General features: G+C 42.7%; 1 protein-coding gene across 1 annotated transcript in view; it reads left to right on the plus strand.

The window, feature by feature from the left end:
* itga9 (integrin, alpha 9) overlaps positions 1–25023 on the plus strand; it is a 382843-nt gene that overhangs the window by 278618 nt on the left and 79202 nt on the right. The window contains exon 20 of the mRNA XM_067981373.1: positions 6894–6973. Within this exon, the coding sequence (XP_067837474.1) occupies positions 6894–6973 (80 nt within the window). The remainder of the gene's footprint in view (positions 1–6893; positions 6974–25023) is intronic.

The raw sequence follows: 25023 nt of genomic DNA on the forward strand, positions 1-25023 counted from the left end.
CCCAGATTCCCACAGTTAACTACTATTGTGCGAGGCCTTGCACCGGGTGTGCTAAATTGCAAAGTTCGCTCCCTCATCTCCATTGCGGTCTAGCTAGCTGTTCTTACAATCCGAGTGTAATGACCCACCTGCAGCTGCATTCTTCATTCTTTCCAGCCAAGTATGAACCTGAATCATGCCTTCTTTGAAACAACTTTATTTCTATCACCTTTCATATTCGGGAACCTTAAATTGTTACTGAATCCATTCCATTGTGTCATTTTAAAATGATTTATTTGCTGTTGGGATGTGGGTAACACTGGCAAGTCAATATTTATTGCCCATCCCTAGTTGCCCTGAGGATATTAAGAGTCAACCACGTAGTGTGGGACTGCAGTCAGGTGTAGGTCAGACTGGGTAGGGGTGGCAGGTTCCTTTCCCTGAAGGACATTAATGAACCAGCTGGGTTTTTACAACAATCCAGCAGCCTTCGTGGTCATTTTTTCTGGTGCTGGCCCACAAATTACCAGATTTAATTGAATTCAATTTTAGTACTTGCCATTTTTGATTTGAACTCGGAAACCTTTGGGTTGCTAGTCCAGTACCTTAACCACTAGGCTACTGTATGAAAGGTAGTTTGCCCAAAACAGGATTGATTTTGTGGATGTAGCTACTGGCTGGAAGCATTACCTGCTGGCCGTGTACATTGGGAAATCGCTTGCACATATATTCGTAAAAAGCATCCGGAATATTCCACATCTAGCAATTTCTATATTAAGAATATATCACTAAACATGAAAACGTTGGTAATTGAGTTCCTTGTAGATCACGTTCATGAAGGGTCAAAGATCATGCAGCTGGCCATATAATTTATAGTGCTGTGATTACATTTCCTGCTTGGAAGCAGCTGCTGCAAAGTGTGAAGCTACGAAGAGAGGAAAAAAAGGAAAATTTTGTTTACAGCTTTAAAAAAGAAAGCGCTGAACTATTTTTATGTAAGATCTGATAAGGAGGAAGCTTCAGTTAAAAGTTTGGCTGACTGCTGTGTATTGTTTATATGCTGTGTGAACCAGCAGTGATGAATTCTGGTCTTGAATTTCTTCGGAGTACATACTAAAAATAATGGTATGAGAGAGACTTCTTTAAGTAGTATTTGATTAAAAACCTTACGCATAACGTCAACTCCCTGTAACACTTTCCCCATCACACTTTGTTGCTTATAAGAAACCCATCTTGGATGCCATGGGGAATCTGCTAGAGAAAAATTCATTTTGTATCATAAATTAAGATTGTATTGTTTATCAATTATAACAGGGGTAATTATGAAGGCAGAAAGCTTTTCAACTGCCCAAAGGGTTACAAGAGGTGAGAGTGCTCCTAATTGAGCTAAGGTACATACCCTGATATTTGCAAGGAAATGTTCTCCCCTCTTCCATTCCCTTGAAATAGTGGAACTCATGATTAACATGAGCAACATCACAGAGGATCTTCTAGTGTTATTAAATATTGAATCTCCTAAAAGCAATATTTAGATACATTACAGATGATTACAGAGAACTAGATCTACTGGAAATGCACAATCTAAATGATTTATATTTTGTGCAGATGATTAAACTTAATTTAAAATGCTACACCCCTTAAATTAAATACTTGTGTTGTACACAATCTAAAGACTAAATACAGAGCAGTAATTGTAGCTGGTGTTATGGATTTCAAATAGTAATATTTCACAGGGACTGAGAAAAAAGTTTGCCATGTGTTTCAAATTGATTTTCTAAATATATTTTGCCCATGTCACTCCATTATTTAAGAAGGGAGGGAGAGAGAAACCAGGTAACTACAGATCTGTCAGTCTAACATCAGTTGTGGGGAAGTTACTGGAATCTTTCAGCAGGGACAGAGTGACTGAGCACTTGGACAAGTATAAGCTGATCACAGTCAGCATGGATTTGTAAAGGGTAGATCATGTCTAACTAACCTTGTTGAATTTTTTGAGGCGCTCACTAACATGGTAAATAAGGGAGTGTCTATGGATGTTATTTATATGGACTTCCAAAAGGAATTTGATAATGTTTCGCACAAGATTATTAGCAAAAATGAAAGCACATGGAATTGGAGGCAACCTTGCAACATGGGTTGGAAATTATTTGGGAGGTAGGTGCAGAGAGTAGGGATTAAGGGAACGTACTCTGATTGGTGAGATGTGACAAGGTGTTCCCCAGGGATTTGTACTGGAGCTCCAGCTTTTCACCTTATATATCAATGACTTGGATGAAGGAATAGAGAGTGTTATATCTAAGTTTACAGATGACACTTAGTTAGGGGACACGGTAAGTTGTGCAGATGGGAGCAGGAAGTTACAATGGAACACAAACAGATTAAGTGCGTGGGCAAAACTGTGGCAAATGGAGTTCAATGTAGGGAAGTATGAGGTCATCAGGGATAATTTTGACTTTGTGCGATAGTGTAAAACGGGTGATGGTGAATTGGCAGCCTGTTTTACATCTTTCCCGATTTTTATTTCCATCAACTTTAAAATTATCCCCATCCACTTTGGATCCAAGAAAAACAAATCGGAGAATGGTGAGAAACTAGGAACTGTGGAAGAGCAAAGAGATTTGGGTGTCTATGTACACCAATTAATAAAAGATAGTGGGCAGATACAAAAAGTGATCAAAAAGACTAATGGAATGAAAATTGTATAATTCTTCCACAAGCAAGAACATATGTAGGACTTTTGTCCAAGGTTAAGGATAGTTATGAACAACCAGTTTAATGGCATTCCTTTTGGTTTTGCTCCCTGATCCTCCTAGTGACTTGTTAAGTAACAACAGAGGCCTGGGAGCAGGTTGACTGCTGACCATCCTCTGCCTGGTGTAAGGGAATCTCCAAGAAAGCAAGAGACAAATTTTTAGAAACATGCAAATGGAAACTTTGTATGAAAGGAAAGAGGCAACATGAAACACAGTTACACTTACGATGAAAATGCGGTGCTATCTGTCTCCATGATGTACATGACAAACGCACACGACATTGGCACATTATTTGGTCAACATCCTTTGATTTCATCCCTGATTTATTTAGAATGTCATTCCTGTTTGGCTTGGCAAGGTTCAAATTATTCTAGCCAACATGTCATTTTTGAAATAGAATTGCTGTGAAGTCATGTTTAATTCCCAGATGGGTGAAACTAGAACTAGGGGGCATAATCTTAGAATAAGGGGCTACTCTTTCAAAACTGAGATGAGGAGAAACTTCTTCACTCAGAGGGTAGTAGGTCTGTGGAATTTGCTGCCCCAGGAAGCTGTGGAAGCTACATCATTAAATAAATTTAAAACAGAAATAGACAGTTTCCTAGAAGTAAAGGGAATTAGGGGTTACGGGGAGCGGGCAGGAAATTGGACATGAATTTAAATTTGAGGTTAGGATCAGATCAGCTATGATCTTATTGAATGGCGGAGCAGGCTCGAGGGGCCGATTGGCCTACTCCTGCTCCTATTTCTTATGTTCTTATGTTCTTACACATTACACTTTTTTTCACTCTCTGCTATTTTTGCTCATATGCCGTGGCACAAATGTTCTTACATGCATTCACGATTTTCTAAGTGGTTTTATGCCTGAGATCGGATCTTGTGGAAGTCAGCTGGGGAGGGTGCGGCTATGGAAATTCTGGATTTGTTTGAGATTAGTAGTCCTTCCAAATTAACTTAATTTCTTTTGTAGCTATGGCAACAGTGATTCTGCTACATAAATCAAGCCTGTTGTTAAGTGGCAGTATACCACATGGTTTCCAATTTCAAAAAAAGAAAGCAAGCAGGACCAAAGGATTGTCTTTGCATAAGTTCTAAAATAATTTGGGACATCATGAAAAAAAATAATAATAGTAAAGCCATAAATATTTGGCCATATGTTATCGTTATAAAAGATCTATTTTTAAGCTTCTATTCATTAGGATGGCTTTTGCCCCTTATCAAACGAGAATTCCTCTTTGCTTAAGACTTGTAACTACATTTTTGGAGTAGCACAGTAGCCACCATTGTGTGGTCTTATTAAAGCTGCCGATATGATCCATTTATATTTGAATGGCAGAGTCATAGAATTTATCCCTGTTATATAATACTGACCACTGCAACCAAATTGCAAATCAATGGAATATATCTTGAAGCAGCAGGTTTCGGTAGTGTTGGCATCAAAATAGATTTATGCCAGTAGTGGGAGCAAAACTTGACTAACTCTGATTGTAAACTATTACTCAGTTTTGGATAAGCTGGATGTGCTGACCTTTCAAAATCCTCCATTAAGAAGAGTAAAGGCATCTATTGTATATTAACATCAGTGAGTGGATCACAACATTCCATTTTAAAAATGCATTGAAAACAACTATGTCAGGTGATCTAAATGCAAAAATCCAATATAAAGTGGCAACACTTGGCTGTAGTATGTTACGCCTATAGGTAGCATTGTGATAGGGCTATACAATGTTAATAGATAGTCACATAACGTTAGTCTGTAAATTGGCAATTTATCTATCCATGGTTATCCAGACCCTGACCACTGGATTGCTCCACAGCAATATGAATGCTGTAACCACAATATCTGAATGTAAGGCATATTCTTAAATCGTTTGTAAATTGTAAACATTTGTTGTTTAGCCAAATTATTATCAATTATGACTGCTTCACATTTGCTGGTCTTCTAAATGAATATTGTGGTGTATTCCTTCGCCTTGTTGGAAATTGTTTTTAATGTCGGAGAGCCGCAGATTCCTGAGTTGCCATCCTCTCCCACTGAGATTGTCTGCAAGGCCAACCGCTAGCCCTCCCATCTCTGTCATTGAGTCCCTTTCCAGTATTAACCTGCCCCAGTTGGTCCCCCGTTAGCAACTGTTCCTTAAAATTGCAGTTGGCAGTCAGCTGCTGTTCAGATCACAGACCTCTCTCTCTCTCCTAGCTGTGGCTATCACTCCCTCCTTGCTAAATAAATTTTCGAGCACTTTGCCTCCCTGCCCCCAAATCTGTTTGGCGGGCTTCCCCTGCCACTCTACCCTAAGCCTGTTTTGCATCACATGCAGGTCATCTGTTAGTGGCTGCGCATCAACTACATGGTCGGTGTTCTAGCACCTACCCTTTCAGGGCTGCGCCTCTCTTTGACCATCTGATGGCCCTTACAGCATATCCTGACACAAACGCTCACCCCCCCTGTACCAACTGTAAGATAATTACCACTGCGTATCAAACCCCAGCGGAAATTAAAATCCGTCACCTGACACATGTTGCCCTTCCATCCCACTGGGTGTATTCTTGGGCCCTGCTGATCAAAAAGCAGCACACCCCTCACCACCCACACTGATTTTATTGGTGGCACTGGGTGAGAAATTCATAATTTGAACACCTCTTTCCCCCCCCCCCTCCCCCATTGCTCTGTGCCACCTCCAAGCTTATTTTCTGGTTTTCTTTCATCCCTTTCTCTCCTCCCTTTCCACTACCCCCTTCCCTGTCTACTGCCCATTACCCTCCCCAGTCCCATCGTTCTTCCCCATCCTCCTCTTCACCTTCCCTTTCCTCCTCATTTCTGCTACCTCTCCTCCCTCCCCTCTTCCTCACCCTCTCCCCACCCTCCCACCTTCCCTTTCCCCCTCTTCTTCCTCTTCTCCCTCTCTTTCCCTTTCCTCTCTGCCTTTCCCTCTCCATCTCGGTCCAATTGTTTCCCTCATCCTTTAACCCTGAACACTGTGCTTGTGCAATGCCACGTTAGATCATCGAGTATATAATATTAGCAGTTCATATTTACCTTGATTTATTTGTATTAATTACAATGTTGTCTATTGTAGGTTTTAATTTACAAACAAGCTAAATGGGGCGATGAGCTCAAGGCAAGCAGAGTGCCTTTACTTGAACTTCTTGTGCCCAGTCATTGTCAGCATATCTATCTCCCCTCTGATTTCCCCTCCTTTCAGCCACAACTTCTGCTCAGCACCTCCCCACTCATCAGGGCTGAGGACAGGAACTGAGTGGAGTGGGGCTCTGTCCCACTTTAATGAAGTTTCATTCAGTATTTGATCAGTTGTGGTGACCTGGAAATTCAAACCTAACAACATGAACCAGAAAACAATTATAACGGGGTCATTCCACTACCTCATCTCTTTTGTAACCACAATTCCATATAACTACATTTATTGTAAGATATTTTTAAACCTTCCGACACCTAACTTTCCAGATGACAGACTTGCCACTAAACCAGCATGACGGTTCTCTGGTCAGATTAGCGTGCATTGCCTGATTTATCATCTGAAGGCGGAGCACCATTGTCTCTTAGTTGAATGTTGATTCTACCACCTGTTGGAGGCATTTACAATAACCGCCCTTGGGACAGTATATGTGTGATGTTTAATGTGTGTGAATTGAAGATTGTTGATTAGTTGAGGGCATTGTTACCTTTTCTCTTGTTTCTTTTTATTTCATGCAAAATTCTTTTTTCTGTGTTACACTGATTTTTAAAAAATCCTTTTTTAAAATTCTTGTGCTTTGAAGTCACAGGCCTCCATGTTGTGAGACACTGCTACTGCTAGAGGATGCATCCCAGTGAAGGCATTGCATATGTTGTCTACGCTTTCTGTTGAATTGGGGCCCAGGAATCCATTAGATTAGATTAGATCAGATAAAGATATAGATTGTTTGTCAGAGCTGCCTTGGACCTAGGATAAAGGTTAACAGTGACAGCTCATTAAAATGCCTGGGGTAACTGGATAGTGGTTGTATCTCAGTGCCTGTCTTGCATTTCAATACATCAGCAGAGATGACTGAATGTAGCACTCGGCACCTCCAGTCGTCTTAACACTCTGACAGATTGATAAGATAGCTGCTGGTTTCATAGGTTCATCTGCTCATCTCCAAACCTTTTTTTTAACCCTGCAGTATGAATTCAGCGTGATTTTCGACACTAGTCACCTGTCCGGGGAGCAGGAGAGTTTGGAGTTCACAGTCACAGCGCAAAGGTAAGGCTCACTGCGGAATGTAGAAATTATAGTGACCTGGGTTTTATTCTTTTGTACCATTAGCATTTAAAATTGTCTGGTTGAAATGGTGTCTAGTGAGTAATACAAAATATATGTTTCTTATGAAATACTATTAACTGTGAAACTGGTTGTAATTATAAGGGATAATAATGACAAAACACCCTATCTTCATTACAAGGCTCACGCTTATACTATCTCTGCTATAAAGTTACAGTGCTTTGCCCTCGGCAGTATTCCCTGGTACATTCTGTTCAGTTGAATATTAATACGGTCAGCCAAATAAGAAGGAATAAAACTAACAGGATGATGAATATGCTGGGTGTTATGGTAACTGTGCAGCTTATTTCCTGATGAACCTGCAGAGCCATTAACCCTTTTGTTGGAATGTATGCTGCACATGACCATTCAGTGTCGCACTAACACCAGCATAAAACTGACCACATGAAATTGAACCCAATAACAGATAACTAGGAATGATTGTGAGGCTGTGATACAGAGGGTAAGTTTACAAGCCCGTTTTCCAGGTGAGGAGCCTCACCTGCTGGGAGCACATATTGAAAATTGTGGGCAGTGAGCGCCCAAACTTCTGATATGCTCTTCCATGAGGCAGGCTCCCAGTTGGGAGCCCAGGATCAAAAATTACCTCAGTAATTTCAGGGTTTAGTTGATGACTAGAAAGGCTTTGGGCTTCACTACTTTATATTATGTGGATCCTTTGAATAAACTTCTGTTAATCCGAGTATTCACTATCATCATCTAACACATACATGCAATAATTAGGAGGATTAAAGTTGCTACTTATTATAAAATGTTTGTCATATTTATTTCTCTGCTCTAAACTCTTATTTACACCTAAGTGAGTAACTACCTACCATTGTTTAGCAATTTACAAACTAGACCAACCTCACAACAACTGCTGACTAGCTGGTTGTTTGTTACCTATGCCCTGTTCATCCAATCAGCCGAAGTCTGATTCCATGCTCCTTCACTACCAATTCCCCATGAATGGGAAATCCCTCCCTCTATATTTAGTAGTTCTTACTTTATAGAAATCCATGTCCACGGCTGCCTCAGTGTTTCCCACTCCACTCCAACAACTGCAGATCCAAAGTTTCCCACCTCAAGAGATAATGACCCAGATGTTGCTGTAGCAGGGCATCTGACGGTGTCTGCTAGTTACACTTGTTCGTGCACGTTTAGGTGTTAAAATTTTTTGCATTGCAAGTTGCTGGAAGTGTGAGCTGATAACGTTGCAGTGAGGGAAACAGGCTATCTGGGACCTGAGTGAACAGGGCAGCCAACTGGGGTTCTCCTTAACCAATCAGATTGAAGGATTGAGAAATAAACAGAGGAAGGATGGAGAAGTGTAAATTAGAGTGTGTGAATTCACATCAAATCACCTACAGGAAGAGAAATAAAGAGAGAGAAAGAAGTGACAGAAAGGAAAAGTAAAAGAATTTTTAAAAAAATTTAAAGTTGACATTTAAAAAAAATCTCCAACAACAATTAGTACCTGAAGGAATGAAACTCTACACTTGTAATAGTTAACTTTCAGTGTCAGAGAGGTTAATTGGCAGTAATTAACACTTATCACATAGTTAAAATGTCTAATGAGAGTGAGGTACTTAAAGTAATTAAGATTAGTAAAGAAAAAGTAGTGGAGAAATTAGTGGGACTAAAAGCCGACAAATCCCCTGGACCTGATGGCCTGCATCCTAGGGTTTTAAAAGAGGTGCTGCAGAGATAGTGGATACATTGGTTGTGATCTTCCAGAATTCCTTAGATTCTAGAACGGTCCCCGTGAATTGGAAGGTAGCAAATATAACCCCGCTATTCAAGAAAGGAGGGAGAGAGAAAACAGGGAACTATAGGCCAGTTAGCCTGACATCAGTAGTAGGGAAAATGCTAGAATCTATTATTAAGGACATAGTATCAGGGCACTTAGAAAATCATAATATGATTAGGCAGAGTCAACAGGGTTTTATGATAGGGCAATCGTGTTTGACAAACCTATTAGAGTTCTTTGAGGGTGTAACAAGCAAGGTAGATAAGGGTAACCAGTGGATGTAGTATATTTGGATTTTCAAAAAGCATTCGATAAGGTGCCACACAAGAGGTTGTTACACAAGATTAGGACTCATGGGATTGGGGTAATATATTAGCGTGGGTTGAGGATTGGTTAACTGACAGAAAACAAAGAGTAGGAATAAATGGGTCATTTTCAGGTTGTCAGGCTGCAACTAGTGGGGTGCTGCAAGGATCAGTGCTTGGGCTTCAGCTGTTTACAATCTATATCAATGACTTAGATGAGGGGACTGAGCGTAATGTATCCAAGTTTGCTGATGATACAAAGCTAGGTGGGAAAGTAAGCTGCGAGGAGGATGCAAAGAAGCTGCAAAGGGATATAGACAGGATAAGTGAATGGGCGAGAAGGTGGCAGATGGAGTATAATGTGGGGAAATGTGAAATTATCCACCTTGGTAGAAAGAATAGAAAAGCAGAATATTTTTTAAAAGGTGAGAGACTAAGAAATTTTGGTAGTCAGAGGGATTTGGGTGTCCTTGTACAGGAATCACAAAAAGTTAACATGCAGGTACAGGAAACAATTAGGAAAGCAAATGGTATGTTAGCCTTAATTGCAAGGGGATTGGAGTATAAGAGTAAGGAGGTCTTGCTGCAATTATATAAGGCTCTGTGAGACCACACCTGGAGTACTGTGTACAGTTTTGGTCTCCTTATCTAAAAAAGGACATACTTGCATTAGAGAGGGTGCAATGAAGGTTCATTAGATTGATTCCTGGGATGAGAGGGTTGTCTTATGAGGAGAAATTGAGTAGAATGGGCCTTTATTTTCTGGAGTTTAGAAGAATGAGAAGTGATCTCATTGAAACATATAAGATTCTGAGAGGGCTTGACAGGGTAGATGCTGAGAGGCTGGAAGTAAAGGTTATAGTCTCAAGATAAGGGCCATTTAGGACCGAGATGAGAAAACATTTCTTCACTCAGAGGGTTGTGAATCTTTGGAATGCTCTACCCCAGAGGGGTGTGACTGCTCAGTCATTGAGTATATTCAGACTGAGATTGATGGATATTTAGACACTAGGGGAATCAGGGGATATGGGGATAGGGCGAGAAAGTGGAGTTGAGATTGCAGATCGGTATGATCTTATTGAATGGTGGAGAAGGCTCGAGGGGCTGTGCAACTTACTCCTGCTCCTAATTCTTATGTTCTCAAAAGGGTACTTACACTTGTATTGACAGACTTAACTTTCTGTGGCGAGTTTAATTCGTATCTACCGCGCAAATACAGCAACTTCAAGCCATTCAATGCATTTCAATGGTGAGGCAGACAGTGAGATGTTGTTTTTGCAAAGTTAATGGCGGAGTGGCACAACTCGGACAGCAACTTTTGGATATTTGCATTTAACCACGCATTTGCTCGTCACCTGAAGTTGCTGTACCATTTATGCATACGTAATGGAGAGCGCCATTAGCCTCACCATTATCATGATAGCAAAATCTGGCTCATTATATATGGATCTATTTTGCAAGATCGAGAAACTGTGCTCATTGTAGCACTTGATTGATTTTTTGATTTCGGGAGTGAGTGTCATCACAGAGATAAAGAGCCAGCCATGATATCAAAGAGGGATTTTTACAGAGAGGGAATGTATTCCTCAGCAATTGGGATATTCTCAAAGAAGTAGAGTCGGGCAGTGGGATAGAAGAAACATAGATATGGTGAGGGATTGAGGATGTGGGTGACATCTTTTGCCTTACCATAGTTGCCCTGAGAAGGTAGACGGTGGTGGGTCTTCTAAGTGATCATTTATACAGCTGAGTGGCTTGCTAGGCCACTTCAGAGGGCCTTAAGTGTCAACCACATAGTGTGGACTAGTCACATATAGGATATACTGGGCAGGTGCCCTGAATGAATATTAATAAACAAGTTGGGTTTTCACAACAAAATAGCAGATTTCATGCACAATGGGACCGATATTAACTGTGGCTCCTGATTCAGGCAGGTGGCCGGTTTTAAGATGCATATCTGGGTTGTATGGTAGCACCTCGAATGCAGTTTTTCAGTACAAATGGATGGAGTATGCGCAACACACCCTTCGCCCATTTGTACTGATGTTGAGTGACCTAACCAGCGGTCCTTAAAACGGCCTAAAACCATTTTGATCTTTTATTTTTGTGGGCCGGGAGGGGTATTACTGCTCCAACTGGCAACAGAAAAATATTCTGTTATGCTGTAAGGCCAGTTTTATGCCCGGGCAGCCAGTTGAACATCTACCCCTATGTCTGTCTGTCTGTGGTTTCTCAACTGCTGAATTGTGAAGTGGAGCATTCACATCTGAAGTAACTATCTGGATACTTTATTGATGTTTTAATGTTTTATTGTTGGCTTCTGATGTTCAGCGTTAGCTGATGTATGTCTAAGCAAGGAAAATGACAGCTCAAGTACAAAGATGAATATTCTAGTTGGAGTTTTGAGGTAAAAGCTCTTTAGATCATTGGACAGCAGCAGTCCTTTCACTTGAACTCTAAAGGAGCAGCGCTGCCAGTGTCAGGAGGATGTTGCAGTGGTATTTAAGTGAATCACAGAGGACCAGATCTCAGAGACTGAACAGGCAGCATTCCAATGAAGTGTTCTACAACCTAAGAGAGAAAAACAGTGGCATAAATACAGAAGTGGAAGTGAGTGATGTGGTCAGAAGATAATATGTTGTGGTCTGACAATAATTGACTGTTTTCTTTGTTTTTTTTATCATGTGGTGGCATCTGAAGCAAAGCATAAACCCATCGTGTCGAAAAGATAACCAGAAAAATATGGATAACGGAGTGTGCCGTGAATCCATATGCCACAGAGTAATGTTCCTAATGCCAGTAAATGGCTTATGCCCTTGCTGTATTTATTCCAATGATCTCGTTATATGTTGATGTTGAGTATATGGACTTTCAAAAGGCACTTCAAAAAGTACCACATTAAAGACTTGTTAGTAAAATTGAAGCCCATGGGGTTAAAGGGGCAGTGGCAGAGTGGATACAAAATTGGCTAAACATTAACCACAGTTCCAAAGCAGAAGACCTGTAAAGCTTGACCCAATATTGGAAAAATTCATCATCATCATTGGCTGACTATTGTTGGTGCTACTGTGACTGTCCTCCACACCACTTTACAAGGCAAGGGCTTGAACCCTGGTGTTGTGTTTCAGACTGTCCATGGTTGTTCCTTCATTGACTTGTTCTCTACTGCAGCTGCGTCACGGCTTGCAGGTTGCCGATGCCATTGGCTAATTCAAGAATTAGCTGATCCGCCTTTTGATGGCATTTCCTCCATCAAGGGTCTCACGTTCCTCCTTCTGCTGCTCCTTCGCCCAAAGTCATTGGTATTTACTGGAGTTGGCCTGGTTATTTGACCCAGCACCCGCCGTTGACCAATCACAGGTTGTACCATTTACTGTCATTGTGGTAGCAGGTTTTAACACCTGACCTGACTCCAATTGGGAAGGTCAGGCTTGTTTAATCATCACCCAATAATATAGACTGTGTTAATTCCTGGTAACTAAGTTGATTACCACTTAATAAAACCTGTAGTGATTACAAAGTAATTGTTAATCCTTCTATTCAGCCGCCATCATGCATCAATAAAACAAACTAACCAGACCACCTTAATCGCTACAATTGACTAAAAACTGACCCAACACAAAACAGAATCACTCCCATGAACTCCACATTATAAAACATATCAGATACCATGGGAGTGATCTTAAGATTGTAATTTATTTAAATTTATGGGCAGCCTAGTTAGTTTCCATCTGTCTAGTGCTCTTACAGAATGAAGTTCACTTCCTGAAAGTCTAAACATCTTTTTCTGGGGTCTAGATAATAAGTCAGTGCTTTTCTATCACCAAATGTGTTAAATATGGACCTCGTTTTAAAGACTGTCAGAAATTGCTGTTTCCATTAGTGGTAATGGGCCTATTGTATTTAGGCCATGATTCTGAAAGCTTTCTGCTGTCATGTACATCACCATCAAAATAATTACTCATTCAAGTCACTTTCTTTTACCCCATGGCCCTAATCAGTTAGTTAATTTTGAATCTTTTGCTGCTTAATACCATAGTTTTCCCCTTGCATTATAGTGGCATAGGGTTGCCAACTCTCCAGGATTGTCCTGGAATCTCCAGGAATTAAAGATTAATCTCCTGGGCGCTGCTTACAGCAACCCTGGAGAAAAAAACATAGGTTCATAAAAAAAAATGTTTTTTTCTCACTTTCTTTAAACGCTTTCATTTATTAGTTATAAAAAATATTGGAGATGGGGGAAAGAGGCTGTTAGACTGACATTCAAGAATCATCCAACCAGGTAACGAAGAGTCTGTTCGCTTTCCAATAGGCGTGGGAAAGTGGGGCGCTGTGAGGATGGAGGTGTTGGATGACCAATGGCGGGAGCGTGGTGGCGGGTGGTTGGAGGCAGGAGGGTCATATGAGGATACCGACAGGAATACGTCCAACCAGAGTTGGCAACCCTATAGTGACAGCAATGAATATTCAGTTACATTTGATCTTCCACTTCAGACTTGAACTCATATAGTCATGAAACACAATAGATCATCTCCTCAAGTGCCCTAGTCAATAAGAAATTCTTGTACAGATCAGAAGGTCCCCAATTTCAAATCCGAGTCTGTGCTGTTACAACTGTCCTTAGAGCCACTAGACTAGGGAGAGGAGTAATTGCTCACAGTTTCTGCTCCTGTTTGCTATCTCTGCTGTAAAGTGCACTTGTATCATAGAATCAGAAAAATTTACAGCATGGAAGGAGGCCATTCAGCCCATCGTGTCTGTGCTAGCCGAGAAAAAGCTATCCAGCCTAATCCCACTTTCCAGCTCTTGGTCCGTAGCCTTGTAGGTTACAGCACTTTAAGTGCTTATTCAAGTACTTTTTAAATACAATGAGGGTTTCTGCCTCATCCACCCTTTCAGCAGTGAGTTCTAGACCCCCACCATCCTTTGGGTGAAAAGATAGCTCCTCAACTCCCCTCTAATCCTTCTACCAGTTACTTTAAATCTGTGCCCCCTGGTTATTGACCTCTCTGCTAAGGGAAATAGGTCCTTCCTATCCACTGTATAGAATTATAGAATCATAGAAAGGTTACAGCACAGAAGGAGGCCATTCAGCCCATCGAGTCCGCGCTGGCTCTATGCAAAAGCAATCCAGTTAGTCTCACTCCCCGGCCCTATCCTTGTAGCCCTGCAAATGTTTTCCTTTCAAGTATTTATCCAGTTCCCTTTTGAAAGCCATGATTGAATCTGCCTCCACCACCCCCTCGGGCAGTGCATTCCAGATCCTAACCACTCACTGTGTAAAAAAGTTTTTCCTCATGTCACCTTTGGTTCTTTTGCCAATCACCTTAAATCTATGTCCTCTGGTTCTTGACCCTTCCACCAATGGGAACTGTTTCTCTCTATCTATTCTGTCTGGACCCTTCATGATTTTGAATACCTCTATCAAATCTCCTCGCAACAGTCCCTGTTCCAAGGAGAACAACGCCAGCCTCTCCAGTCTATCCACGTAACTCAAGTCCCTCATCCCTGGAATCATTCTGCACCCTCTCCAAGGCCTTCACATCTTTCCTGAAGTGCAGTGCCCAGAACTGGACACAATACTCCAATTGTGGCCGAACCAGTGTTTTATAAAGGTTCATCATGGCTTCCATACTTTTGTACTCTATGCCTCTATTTATGAAGCCCAGGATCCCATATGCTTTTTTAACCGCTTTCTCAACCTGCCCTGCCACCTTCAACGAGTTGTGCACATACACCACCAGATCTCTCTGTTCCTGTACCCCTTTTATAGAGTTGTGCCCTCTAGTTTATATTGCCTCTTCTCATTCTTCCTACTGAAATGTATCACTTTGCATTTTTCTGCATTAAATTTCATCTGCCACATGTCCACCCATGCCACCAGCCTGTATATATCCTCTTGAAGTCTGTTACTATCCTCCTCACTGTTTACTATCCTTCCAAGTTTTGTGTCATCTGCAAATTTGGAAATTGTGCCCTGTCCACCCAAGTCCAAGGCATTAATATATATCAAGAAAAGCAGTGGTCCCATCACTGGGGAACACCACTGTACTCCTCCCTCCAGTCCGAATAACAACCATTCACCGCCACTCTCTGTTTCCTGTCCCATATCCAATTCTGTATCCACTTTGCTACTGCCCCCTTTATTCCATGGGCCGCAATCTTGATGATAAGCCTACCGTGCGGCACTTTATCAAATGCCTTTTGAAAGTCCATATACAACATATTAACTGCATTGCCCTCATGTACCCTCTCTGTTTGTTAACTCATCAAAAAACTTTATCAGGTTAGTTAAGCACGATTTGCCTTTAACAAGGTGAAGAAGGGAAGCTGAGGTTGGGGAAGTGGGGAACCGAAGGTGGTGGAGCGATTTGCAGAGGAGAAACCAGAGGTGGGAGGAACTTTGATTCCACTAATAAATAATAGTGACTCAATGAAATTGCACCAATAACTAATAGTAATACTGGTAACACTCAGATTCCCTTCATAATTAAAAGTAATACAATAATTTACTGATAGTCTATATGTAACTGGTAGTAATAGGTGTAATCCCCCAATGTCCTACCTTTAACTAGTGGTAATCCTACAACCAGAATCCCCCTGCACTGCACGAGGTGCAGTCAGGCTCCCCAGTCAATGCCACTTTTAATAGGCCTGATCTCTATCCCTATCTCCTTGGACTCTGGTTTGGACTCATGTTCTGCATGAAGGTGACAACTCTGAACTGCGAACCTCTGTCAGAATTGACCTGTACTTGGAATTCACATGTCAAAACTAGCAGGCGCAGACCGAACCAAGAGATCGCTCAAAGGGCAGGGGCCTTGGTGTTTGGGGCACTTCTCACAGGGCACATTGTCCTAAACTCAGCTCAGCACCAACATTTCTAAACCTCTCCTCAGCTCGGACTCAATAAAGAAGAGTTTTCATAGAATGATAGAAATTATAGCACAGGAGGAGGCCATTGCTGTAACCCCATTCCCTCCAGATCCTTTTATAATCCTCCTTTTCAAATATTTATCCCATTCCCTTTTAAATGATGTTCTAGTTTCTACCTCAATAGCCACTTGTGATGAAGCATGCCATAGTCTAATAGCCCTCAGTTCAAGAACCTTCCTTCTCCATTCCTCCATGGTTCTTCCAGTGAGAATCCTCAGTCTCCATTTGTTCCCCCTTTAGCCACCAGTGGAAACAAACTATTTGCTCACAGTAATGTCCTCGGTTTTACTCACCCCTTTACTGGCTGCTCCTCTCTCGGTGCCGCTCCTGCTCACCACATTGCTGCTGCAGTTTCCGGCTCTGCAGAAAACGTGGTAGCCAGTTTGCGCACAGCAAGATCCCACAAACAGAAATTTAGGTAAGTGACCAGTTAACCTGTTTTATTAATGTTGACTTAAGCATAGATATTAGCTAGGATACTAGGAAAACTCCCTTCTCATCTTCGACTAATGTTATTGCACCTTTTACTTCCCATTTAAGCAGGCAGACTTTGCTTAATGTCTCATCTGAAAGACGGCAACTCCGATATTGCAGCACTCTCTCAGTACTGCACTGAAGTATCAACCTAGATTACATGCTCAAACCTTGGAGTTGGGCTTGAGCCCATGACCATCTGATGCAGAGGAAAGACTGCTACCACTGCCAAAATATGGTCAAGGATTTTTAGGAACATAAGAACAGGAGTAGGTCATTCAGCCCCTTGAGCCTGTTCCGCCATTCACTTGGATCACCTCGCATTTTTCTGCGTTAAATTTCATCTGCCAGGTGCCCACCCATGCCACCAGCCCGTCCATAACCTCTTGAAGTCTATCATTATCCTCCTCACTGTTCACTACACTTCCAACTTTTGTGTCATCCCCAAATTTGGAAATTGTGTCCTGTACACCCAAGCCCAGTTCATTAATATATATCAAGAAAAGCAGTGGTCCTAGTACCGACTCCTGGGGAACACCACTGTACACCTCCCTCCAGTCTGAAAAGTAACTGTTCACCTCTACTCTCTGTTTCCTGTGCCTTAGCCAATTCTGTATCCATGCTGTTACTGCCCCCTTTATTCCATGGGCTTCAATCTCGATGACAAACCTGTTATGCGACACTTTATCAAACGCCTTTTGAAAGTCCATATACGCCACATCAACTGCATTGCCCTCATCGACCCTCCCTGTTACCTCATCAAAAAACTCTATCAAGTTGGTTAAACATCATTTGCCTTTAACAAATCCATGCTGGCTTTCCCTAATCAATCCACACTTGTCCATGTGACTGCTAATTCTGTCCTGGATTATCGTTTCTAAAAGTTTCCCCACCACTGACTGGCCTGTAGTTGCCGGGTTTATCCTTACACCTTTTTCCGAAAAAGGGTGTAACATTTGCAATTCTCCAGTTCTCTGGCACAACCCCCATATCTACGGATGTTTGGAAGATTATGGGCTGTACCTTCGCAATTTCCACCCTTCTCTCAGCAACCGAGGATGCATCCCATCCGGACTGGGTGACTTATCTACTTCAAGTAAAGCCAGCCTTTCTAGTACCTCCTCTTTATCAATTTTTAGCCTATCCACTATCCTACTTACACCTTCTTTTACTGTGACTTTGGCAGCATTTTCTTCCTTGGTAAAGACAGATGCAAAGTACTCATTTAGTACCTCAGCCATGCCTTCTGCCTCCATGAGTAGATCTACTCATTGTTCCCTAATCGGCCCCACCCCTCCTTACTACCCGTTTACTGTTTACATGCCTATAGAAGACTTCTGGATTCCCTTTTGTGTTGGCCACCAGTCTATTCTCATACTCTATCTTTGCCCCTCTTATTTCTTTTTTCACTTCCCCTCTGAACTTTCTATATTCAGCCTGATTCTCACTTGTGATATCATCATGACACCTGTCATACGCCCTTTTTTCTGCTTCATCTTACTCTCTATCTCTTTTGTCAAGGAGCTCTGGCTTTGGTTGCTCTACCTTTGTCCCTTGTGGGAATGTACTTAGACAGTACCTGAACTATCTCCTCTGTAAAGGCCGCCCTTTACTTTCAAAAGGGAATTGGATAAATACTTGAAGGGAAAAAATTCACAGGACTATGGGGAAAGAGCAGGAGAATGGGACTAATGGAATAGCTCTTTCAAAGAGCTGACGCAGACACGATGGGCTGAATGGTCGTCTTCTGTGCTGTACCTAATATGATACTTATTGTAGTAGTGTGGGTGTATAGTGCTGCTCTCTGACATTGACCCACTTATACTAAAGCAGAGGTAGTACTATAGAGTGCATTTTTCGTAAATCTCAAGATATCAGTCCAATGGTCCTAATTAGTAGGATGAACAAGGACAACACCTTAAAGCTGGTGACCTTTAAGCAAAGCATATAGGTGGAAGGTGGAACAGACAATTGAAGTACATCTTTACTTTTCTGACTTTAAGAGTGTTATCAAAGATGGTAGTGTGATTGTGCACTGCTCTGCAGCTCCTTCTTGTGGCACTATAGCATGCTGGGACTCGGGCTCCATCTCCTACTCCGCCAATCTCAGCCGCTCTGATGTATGGAGCTACTGGGTGGAGGCAAAACTTATTCCCAGAAGGTGAAGGGGAAATTAGTGAATTGTCCCTTAGCTGCTCTTAGTATCTCCCAGTGGCTGCAGTGTGGGATCATGCTGCTTTTACAGTTTTAAATGCGTTGTGATTTCAGGGAGGCTAAGGGAGAAAGGGTGCAAGTAGTGGGATTTCATAACTTCAAAAAATCATGACTATGTTATGTTTATTGTATTAATAACATCCAGAGGCTTCAGAAGAGATCCAGTGGCTGTATATGCAGAGATTGGGTAGGGTTCCTTTATGTGTTTATAATATGACACATATCCTATTATGTGAAATGTGCGATAGTAGCATGTGTGTAGTAACTTTATGTACTGAATTAATGAAGAAAAAGGAAACGAGCATTGCTATGCTAAGCATAAATGCTGTTTCAGCAGCTGCAGTTTTGTCACATTACACCTTCACCTTTCCCTGGCCATTGTGCGTGCTGCTCTTTGCACAGGCACTTGCTCCCATCACCTTTTTATCACTCCTTTGTGGGCCTGACCAATTTATTTCCTTCCCCTTTTGCTGATTGTCACCGTGACCAGAGACCAGGGGACTGATTTGTTCCCGGAGCTCCACAATTGCCCAATCAGATGTAACTGCTCGGATGTACGTGAGGACTGGCCAGAGTGGCTTTGACCGCCTCCAGATTTTCCACCCCTCCTTGTGGGAAGTGTCTGATTTTAGCTTACCGCTATACCCACACCCAAGACTCCACAGCTAAGGTTCAACATGCGGCAGACTGCGACCACTTCCCACACCTCGTGACACAGTGGGGTAGATTTTAACTATCTGACGGCCAACCAGCGGAATGTGGCATTTTGAGGGCCTGGCCTCATTACCATTCCACTGGCGCGCTGCGGGTACCAAATGGACTGGCTCTGGGCCAGTGCAATACCGGGCAGCCCAGAGGCTGACCCGGCGTGCAGCAACGTAGGGCTGGGCTGGGGTGGGGGGTGGGAGCCCGGGACGGCAGCGGCCCACATCATTGTTGAGGAGCCCAGAGGACCCTCCTGCTCCTAGCCCACAAAAATAATTTTAAACGTACCATTTTGGTCCCTGTTCTGTGGTACTGCCCGTTAAAACTGGGCAGAGCGTTCACAGTGCAAGCTCCACCCAATTGTCTGTGAAAATTGCAGTAGGGGTTTTGTGTACGTCATAGATCCTTATTTGCATATTAAAATGGCCTACCGTTCGAAACAGGTGAGTTCTCCAGCCACCCAGCGGACGGCTCTTTTGAGGATGATGGTAGCCGGAGCGCTGGCATAAACGGGATGGTAAGCCATTTTTGGGCCGCTAACGTCCCGTTTACGCCATGTTAAAATCTACCCTAATGTGTCAATGCTCCAATATCCTCACAGCCCTTTAATGCAAAGATTCCGCACAGCCAGCTTAACAGAACTGCTCAACGTACTCACTTTGGCACTGATTCTTTGTGAACCCCCTTGGCACAGCCAAGCTGCAGGTTCGCATTGACACTCTGGCACCACTAAATGGCATAGCCATCTCCAATTTAAAATTCCCATTGACAGTGTCAGCTTGGCTCAGTGGGTAGCACTCTCATCTCTGAATCAGAAGGTTGTGGGTTCAAGCCGCCCGCCAAGGACTAGAGCATTTTATCCAGACTGACACTTCAGTGCAATACTGAGGGAGTGCTGCGTTGTCCTTTGGTTGAGACATCTGCCTGTTTGGGTGGGATGTAAAAATCCCACAGCACTTTCCGAAAAAGAGCTGGAAAGTTGTCCTGGACAAAATTTAGCCCTCAACCAACAACATCAAAAGCAGATTACCTGCTCGTTTACCTTTGTGGCTGTTTGTGGAATCTTGCTGTGCCGTCACTTTTACCTACTTTACGCCAGTGACTATACTTCAGAAGTAATGACGACATGAAAGGTGCTGTGTAAATGCAAGTTACTTCTTTACTGACGTCCCTTGGCATGCTACAGCGGACAAAATATGTTTTTCATCTCCCAGTGTCTACTCAGATTGTGACTGCTGCTGCTAAGGGAATTGAAAAAAAAACAAACAGCATGTCATGATGCAAAAATCTTTCTCTGTTAACAGTCCTGTTCTTTAAAAAGTCACAAATTGGTTTTCTGTTGCGCTGTTTGAATGGGTCAAAGGGCTTCACGCTGATGGCTGCATTACAGAGGTAAGAAGGTTTGGGGGAGTCCTTCTTGTTCAAAGCACTCGACTATTATCTATGTAAAAAACACATGGGGTGGGGGTTTGAATTTCTGTGGGGTTATCCCACTTGTCCATCGTAACTTTGATGGAGAGCAGCGGAAATACCGGAAAAACGATGTAAATGACGATTACGACAATTTGCCAGGATGTCCATGGCTCTTCCGCCAACGTTTTGGTTGGCAAGCGGGAGAAGACCCTTGGAAAGTCACCCCCTTTATTTCTAAGAATATTTCCTGACGTTTAAAAATGAGTATTAGATTTGCTCCACCAGTTACTTCATGTGCCCGTCCTTCTATTAATGTGACTTCACTAAAGGGAGGGGACCCATCTGTATCCTGGAATTGCTCCATTCATTTAAACATGAACCTTCACTTTGGCACCTTCTAGGCGCTGATCCAGAGCCCAGGAAAACACACACTGACCAATTATGCTGCGTATCTTGAACATAAGGTGCTAATCCATGTTCTTGCACTCCCAGGAGCGCTGGTCAGAGATGAGGCTACAGTATTGAAAGTGCGGCTTCCCAAAGGGAATGTGGGATCACCTTTCTAAAGTATTCCCCTTTACTTTCCTTAAAGTTGAATCCAGTTGTAGTGCCCCTTACTGCCAGCCTGGCTCAGATCAGTTAACTTGGCACAGAGGAGAATTGAATCTGGAACCTTGCTGGTCTTTATGCCTTAACCAGCCAAGCTACTAGAAGAGCCAGCTTGTGTTTGAATAACCAAGATGGCCACCTCTCCCAAGATCTTTGCCAACGACACTCTTTAGTTGTATCTGCAACTGTCGTGTTGGTGTGAATAGGTCTGAGCTATCTCGGGAAGAAACGGAGGAGACTCCCTCTTCCAAGGTGCCTCGCTTTGCCTTGAATCAGGTTGGGGAGCTTGACTCTGGATTTATACCGGGGGAAACTTTTGCCGACCCCACCCCCTCTGCTGGGGGCCTTACACTATGGGTGAGGATTACAAAATGACAGGTATGCCGTTTGCAGTTTTTTTTTGGCCTCCATTTGAGGCTCTGGCGGTAATGCCAGGTCCTATCATATTTACCCCTGTAACTTTAGCTTTGCACCAATGCTCTAGTAGTAGTGGAACTCCAGCCTTAATCAGCCACTGGGAGATACACAAGAATAGATCAGTTGATGGCCTTAGATTTGCTTCTATTTGCTGCTTTCCCTGGTGGTTGAGGTTCAGAACTCACCGTTTTAGGGAATCAACCTCCAACCAACCATTCCACAGCAAAACTGTTGATTCTGTAACAACATGGAGTTGTAAAGGACAACACAACCGCACAATCAATCTTCATGGTAATTAACTCCACAATTTGATCGTATGCCACATCCACTCGAAGAACTATCACAAAGCTTTACTTTAGTACATTGTCCAGATTCATTCCATGTGGGGGATCAGAACTTTGTAAATCTTACCAGTTTTATCTTACATCCCTAATCATAGCTCTGTTCAGACTGTAAGTTGCCTCCTCCATGTAAATAGATCTTTAAGGCAACAAGTATATCATCACCTCTCAGGCCACATGCACTGTGCAATAAGCATAAAGAGGTCAGCACAATAGGACACACTTGCATAGTTTGTTGAAAGCAAAGTTTATATTGGGAAGATATTTATGAAAAAATATATAAATCACAGTAGAGCTTTAGAACAAAGTGTTTACTCAGAATAGTTTACAAGATACATAGTAACATGAAAAATGAACAGAGTGAATCATAACTCAAAGATTTTGGCCTGGATATCTTTCTACATTCTGGCTTGTACAAAGTCTGGTTAACAAATAAATTGCATAATACGTTCAGATGCAGCATTCTTGTAGTTCCTGTGATAATCTTAATTGGAACCAGCTGCTTGTTGAGTTTGAGTGGGGGGGTTGGCGGCGGGGTGGGGTGGGGGGGGTGGAGATTTGGTTGTTTCAAGCCAGTCTGCTGGAAGACGTACGGTGCTTATTAAATGCTCTCTGTTCCCATCCGATAAGGAGACCACGAGTTCACTGATTAGGGTCAAGGCAGGTTTTATGTTTAATTTTAATTTTTTGCAACATTGTAGCAAACTAACTCAAAGAAATGCAATCAGCACTTTGAAGCTTGATTAAAATCAGGACAGTGTTTTAAAACTATCTTTCTAACATTTGTGTAAATTGCTAAATAAACCACTTCATTATTTTCCGAGTTGTGTGTAGCGGCTTTGTCCTCCTTTTCACCTCCTGCAAGCTTTTTCACCAGCACTTGGTCTGCAGCCCTTGCCTGCTCCCATCAGCTCTCTGACCTACTTCAGCAGTCACTTTCTACACACGCCCATCCCCCACAGAGCTAAGCAGGAGAGAGTGGGGAGAAAGAAAGAAGCAGAAGGGAGGAGAGAAGAACATGAAAAAGGGGAAGGACTGAAAGGGAGAGGCAAAGGAAAGAGGGAGAGATAGAGATGTAGGAGAAAGAGAGGAGGAAAAAAGAGAGAGACAAACCAAAGGAGAGAGGGGGAGAGTAAGAGAAAGAGAGAGCATGAACCAAGAAAGGATAGAGTGAACCAAAAAAGGAAAAGGGAAAGTCATAAGGAAAGGAGGAGGAGGAGAAAGAGAGCGATAGAGACAGAAGGGAAGGAGAAAAACAGATGGAGGTGAGAGAGAGGTAGAATAGGAGGGGGTGAGAGAAGAAGTGAAGGAGGAAAGCATGAGAGAGACAATACTTTTCAGTCTTAGCAGATGCACCATGAGCATGTAAGATTTGTTTTTGTGAAGCTGTTTTTTTTATAAAAGTAAACATTTTGGACACTCCTGAAAGAGATAGTTTTAGATTTATTGTTGAGGTTGATGTGCGAGTGAGCAGTGAACAAATGTGAGCTTAAAGAAATTAAAAATAAATAATTTTGCTGTAGAATTTCAAAATTTTTCTCCAGCAAAATTGGGTGTGGCCACTGTAAAAGACCTCATGGCAGTATTCAAATAACAGCAAGGAGTTCTGATGGTGTCCTGGCCAACATTCCTCCCTCACTGCTGTCTGTGGGATCTTGCTGTGCACAAATCAGCTGCCGTGTTTGCCTGCATACCCACAGTGGTGACAATTGAAAATTAATTTGCGTAGACATGTTCAGCTATTTAAAGGGACCATGCAGGATTTACAGGTTAGTTGCTGGATTATTGCTTCTGGTTGCTGGTGCATTTGTACCTGTTTTTGGAGGTCTCCTATACTTGAATACTAGGACAAGGGGACATAGCCTAACATTTAGAGCCAGGACGTGCAGGAGTGAAGTTAGGAAACGCTTCTACAGGCAAAGGGTGGTAGAAGTTTGGAACGCTGTTCCACAAACGGCAATTGATGCTCGCTCAACTGTGAATTTTAAATCTGAGATAGATAGATTTTTGTTAACCAAAGGTGTTAAGGGATACGGGGTTAAGGCGGGTATATGGAGTTAGGTCACAGATCAACCATGATCTCATTGAATTGCGGAACAGGCTTGAGGGGCTAAATGCCACTGCCACTTACTGCCTCCTGTTAAGCGCCACCTTCTCCTGCAAGAAAGCGGGATGTGTGTTGGTGAGTATCCTGCAGGATATTTGGGTGATGTGCCTGTCATGGGTGAATAGCTGCCAGTGTGTGTGACCTGTGAGTTGTGGGTGTGCAGCTTGCAACAGTGATAATGTGTGAGGGTGAGAGGAAGCATCTGATTGGAAGAGTTGAGTACTGATTGAAAGAGTTTGTTGGTATGGGGGTGATGGGGGTGTAGTGCGTGGAGCAGTGGATGTGGCTAGTGGTGCAGTTGGTAGGAGATACCACTTGACAGTTGACTTCACTCACCTTGATCACTCATGTCAAAGCATTGAACTTCTTCCTGCACTGCATCCATGTTCGTGGTGCTGTGCGCCTGGCATTGACTTTGACTCCTACTGCCTCCCACTGCCTCTTGAGCGTATGTCTGGAGGGCCTCTTGAACCCCTGAAGATAAAGGATGCCCCTCCTTCTGTCCACCTCTTGCACCAAGGCCTCTAGTGCATCAGCAGAGAACCTTGGTGCACGCTCTCTCACAGCCCTGGTACAAACTCAGATCGGCAGATTGGTGAGGTCTAGCGTGCAGATTGGAGAATTTTTTTTTTATTCGTTCACGGGATGTGGGCGTCACTGGCGAGGCTGGCATTTATTGCCCATCTCTAATTGCCCTTGAGAAGGTGGTGGTGAGCCGCCTT

The sequence above is a fragment of the Heptranchias perlo genome, chromosome 3 (assembly GCF_035084215.1).
Source record: "Heptranchias perlo isolate sHepPer1 chromosome 3, sHepPer1.hap1, whole genome shotgun sequence".
Taxonomy (NCBI): domain Eukaryota; kingdom Metazoa; phylum Chordata; class Chondrichthyes; order Hexanchiformes; family Hexanchidae; genus Heptranchias; species Heptranchias perlo.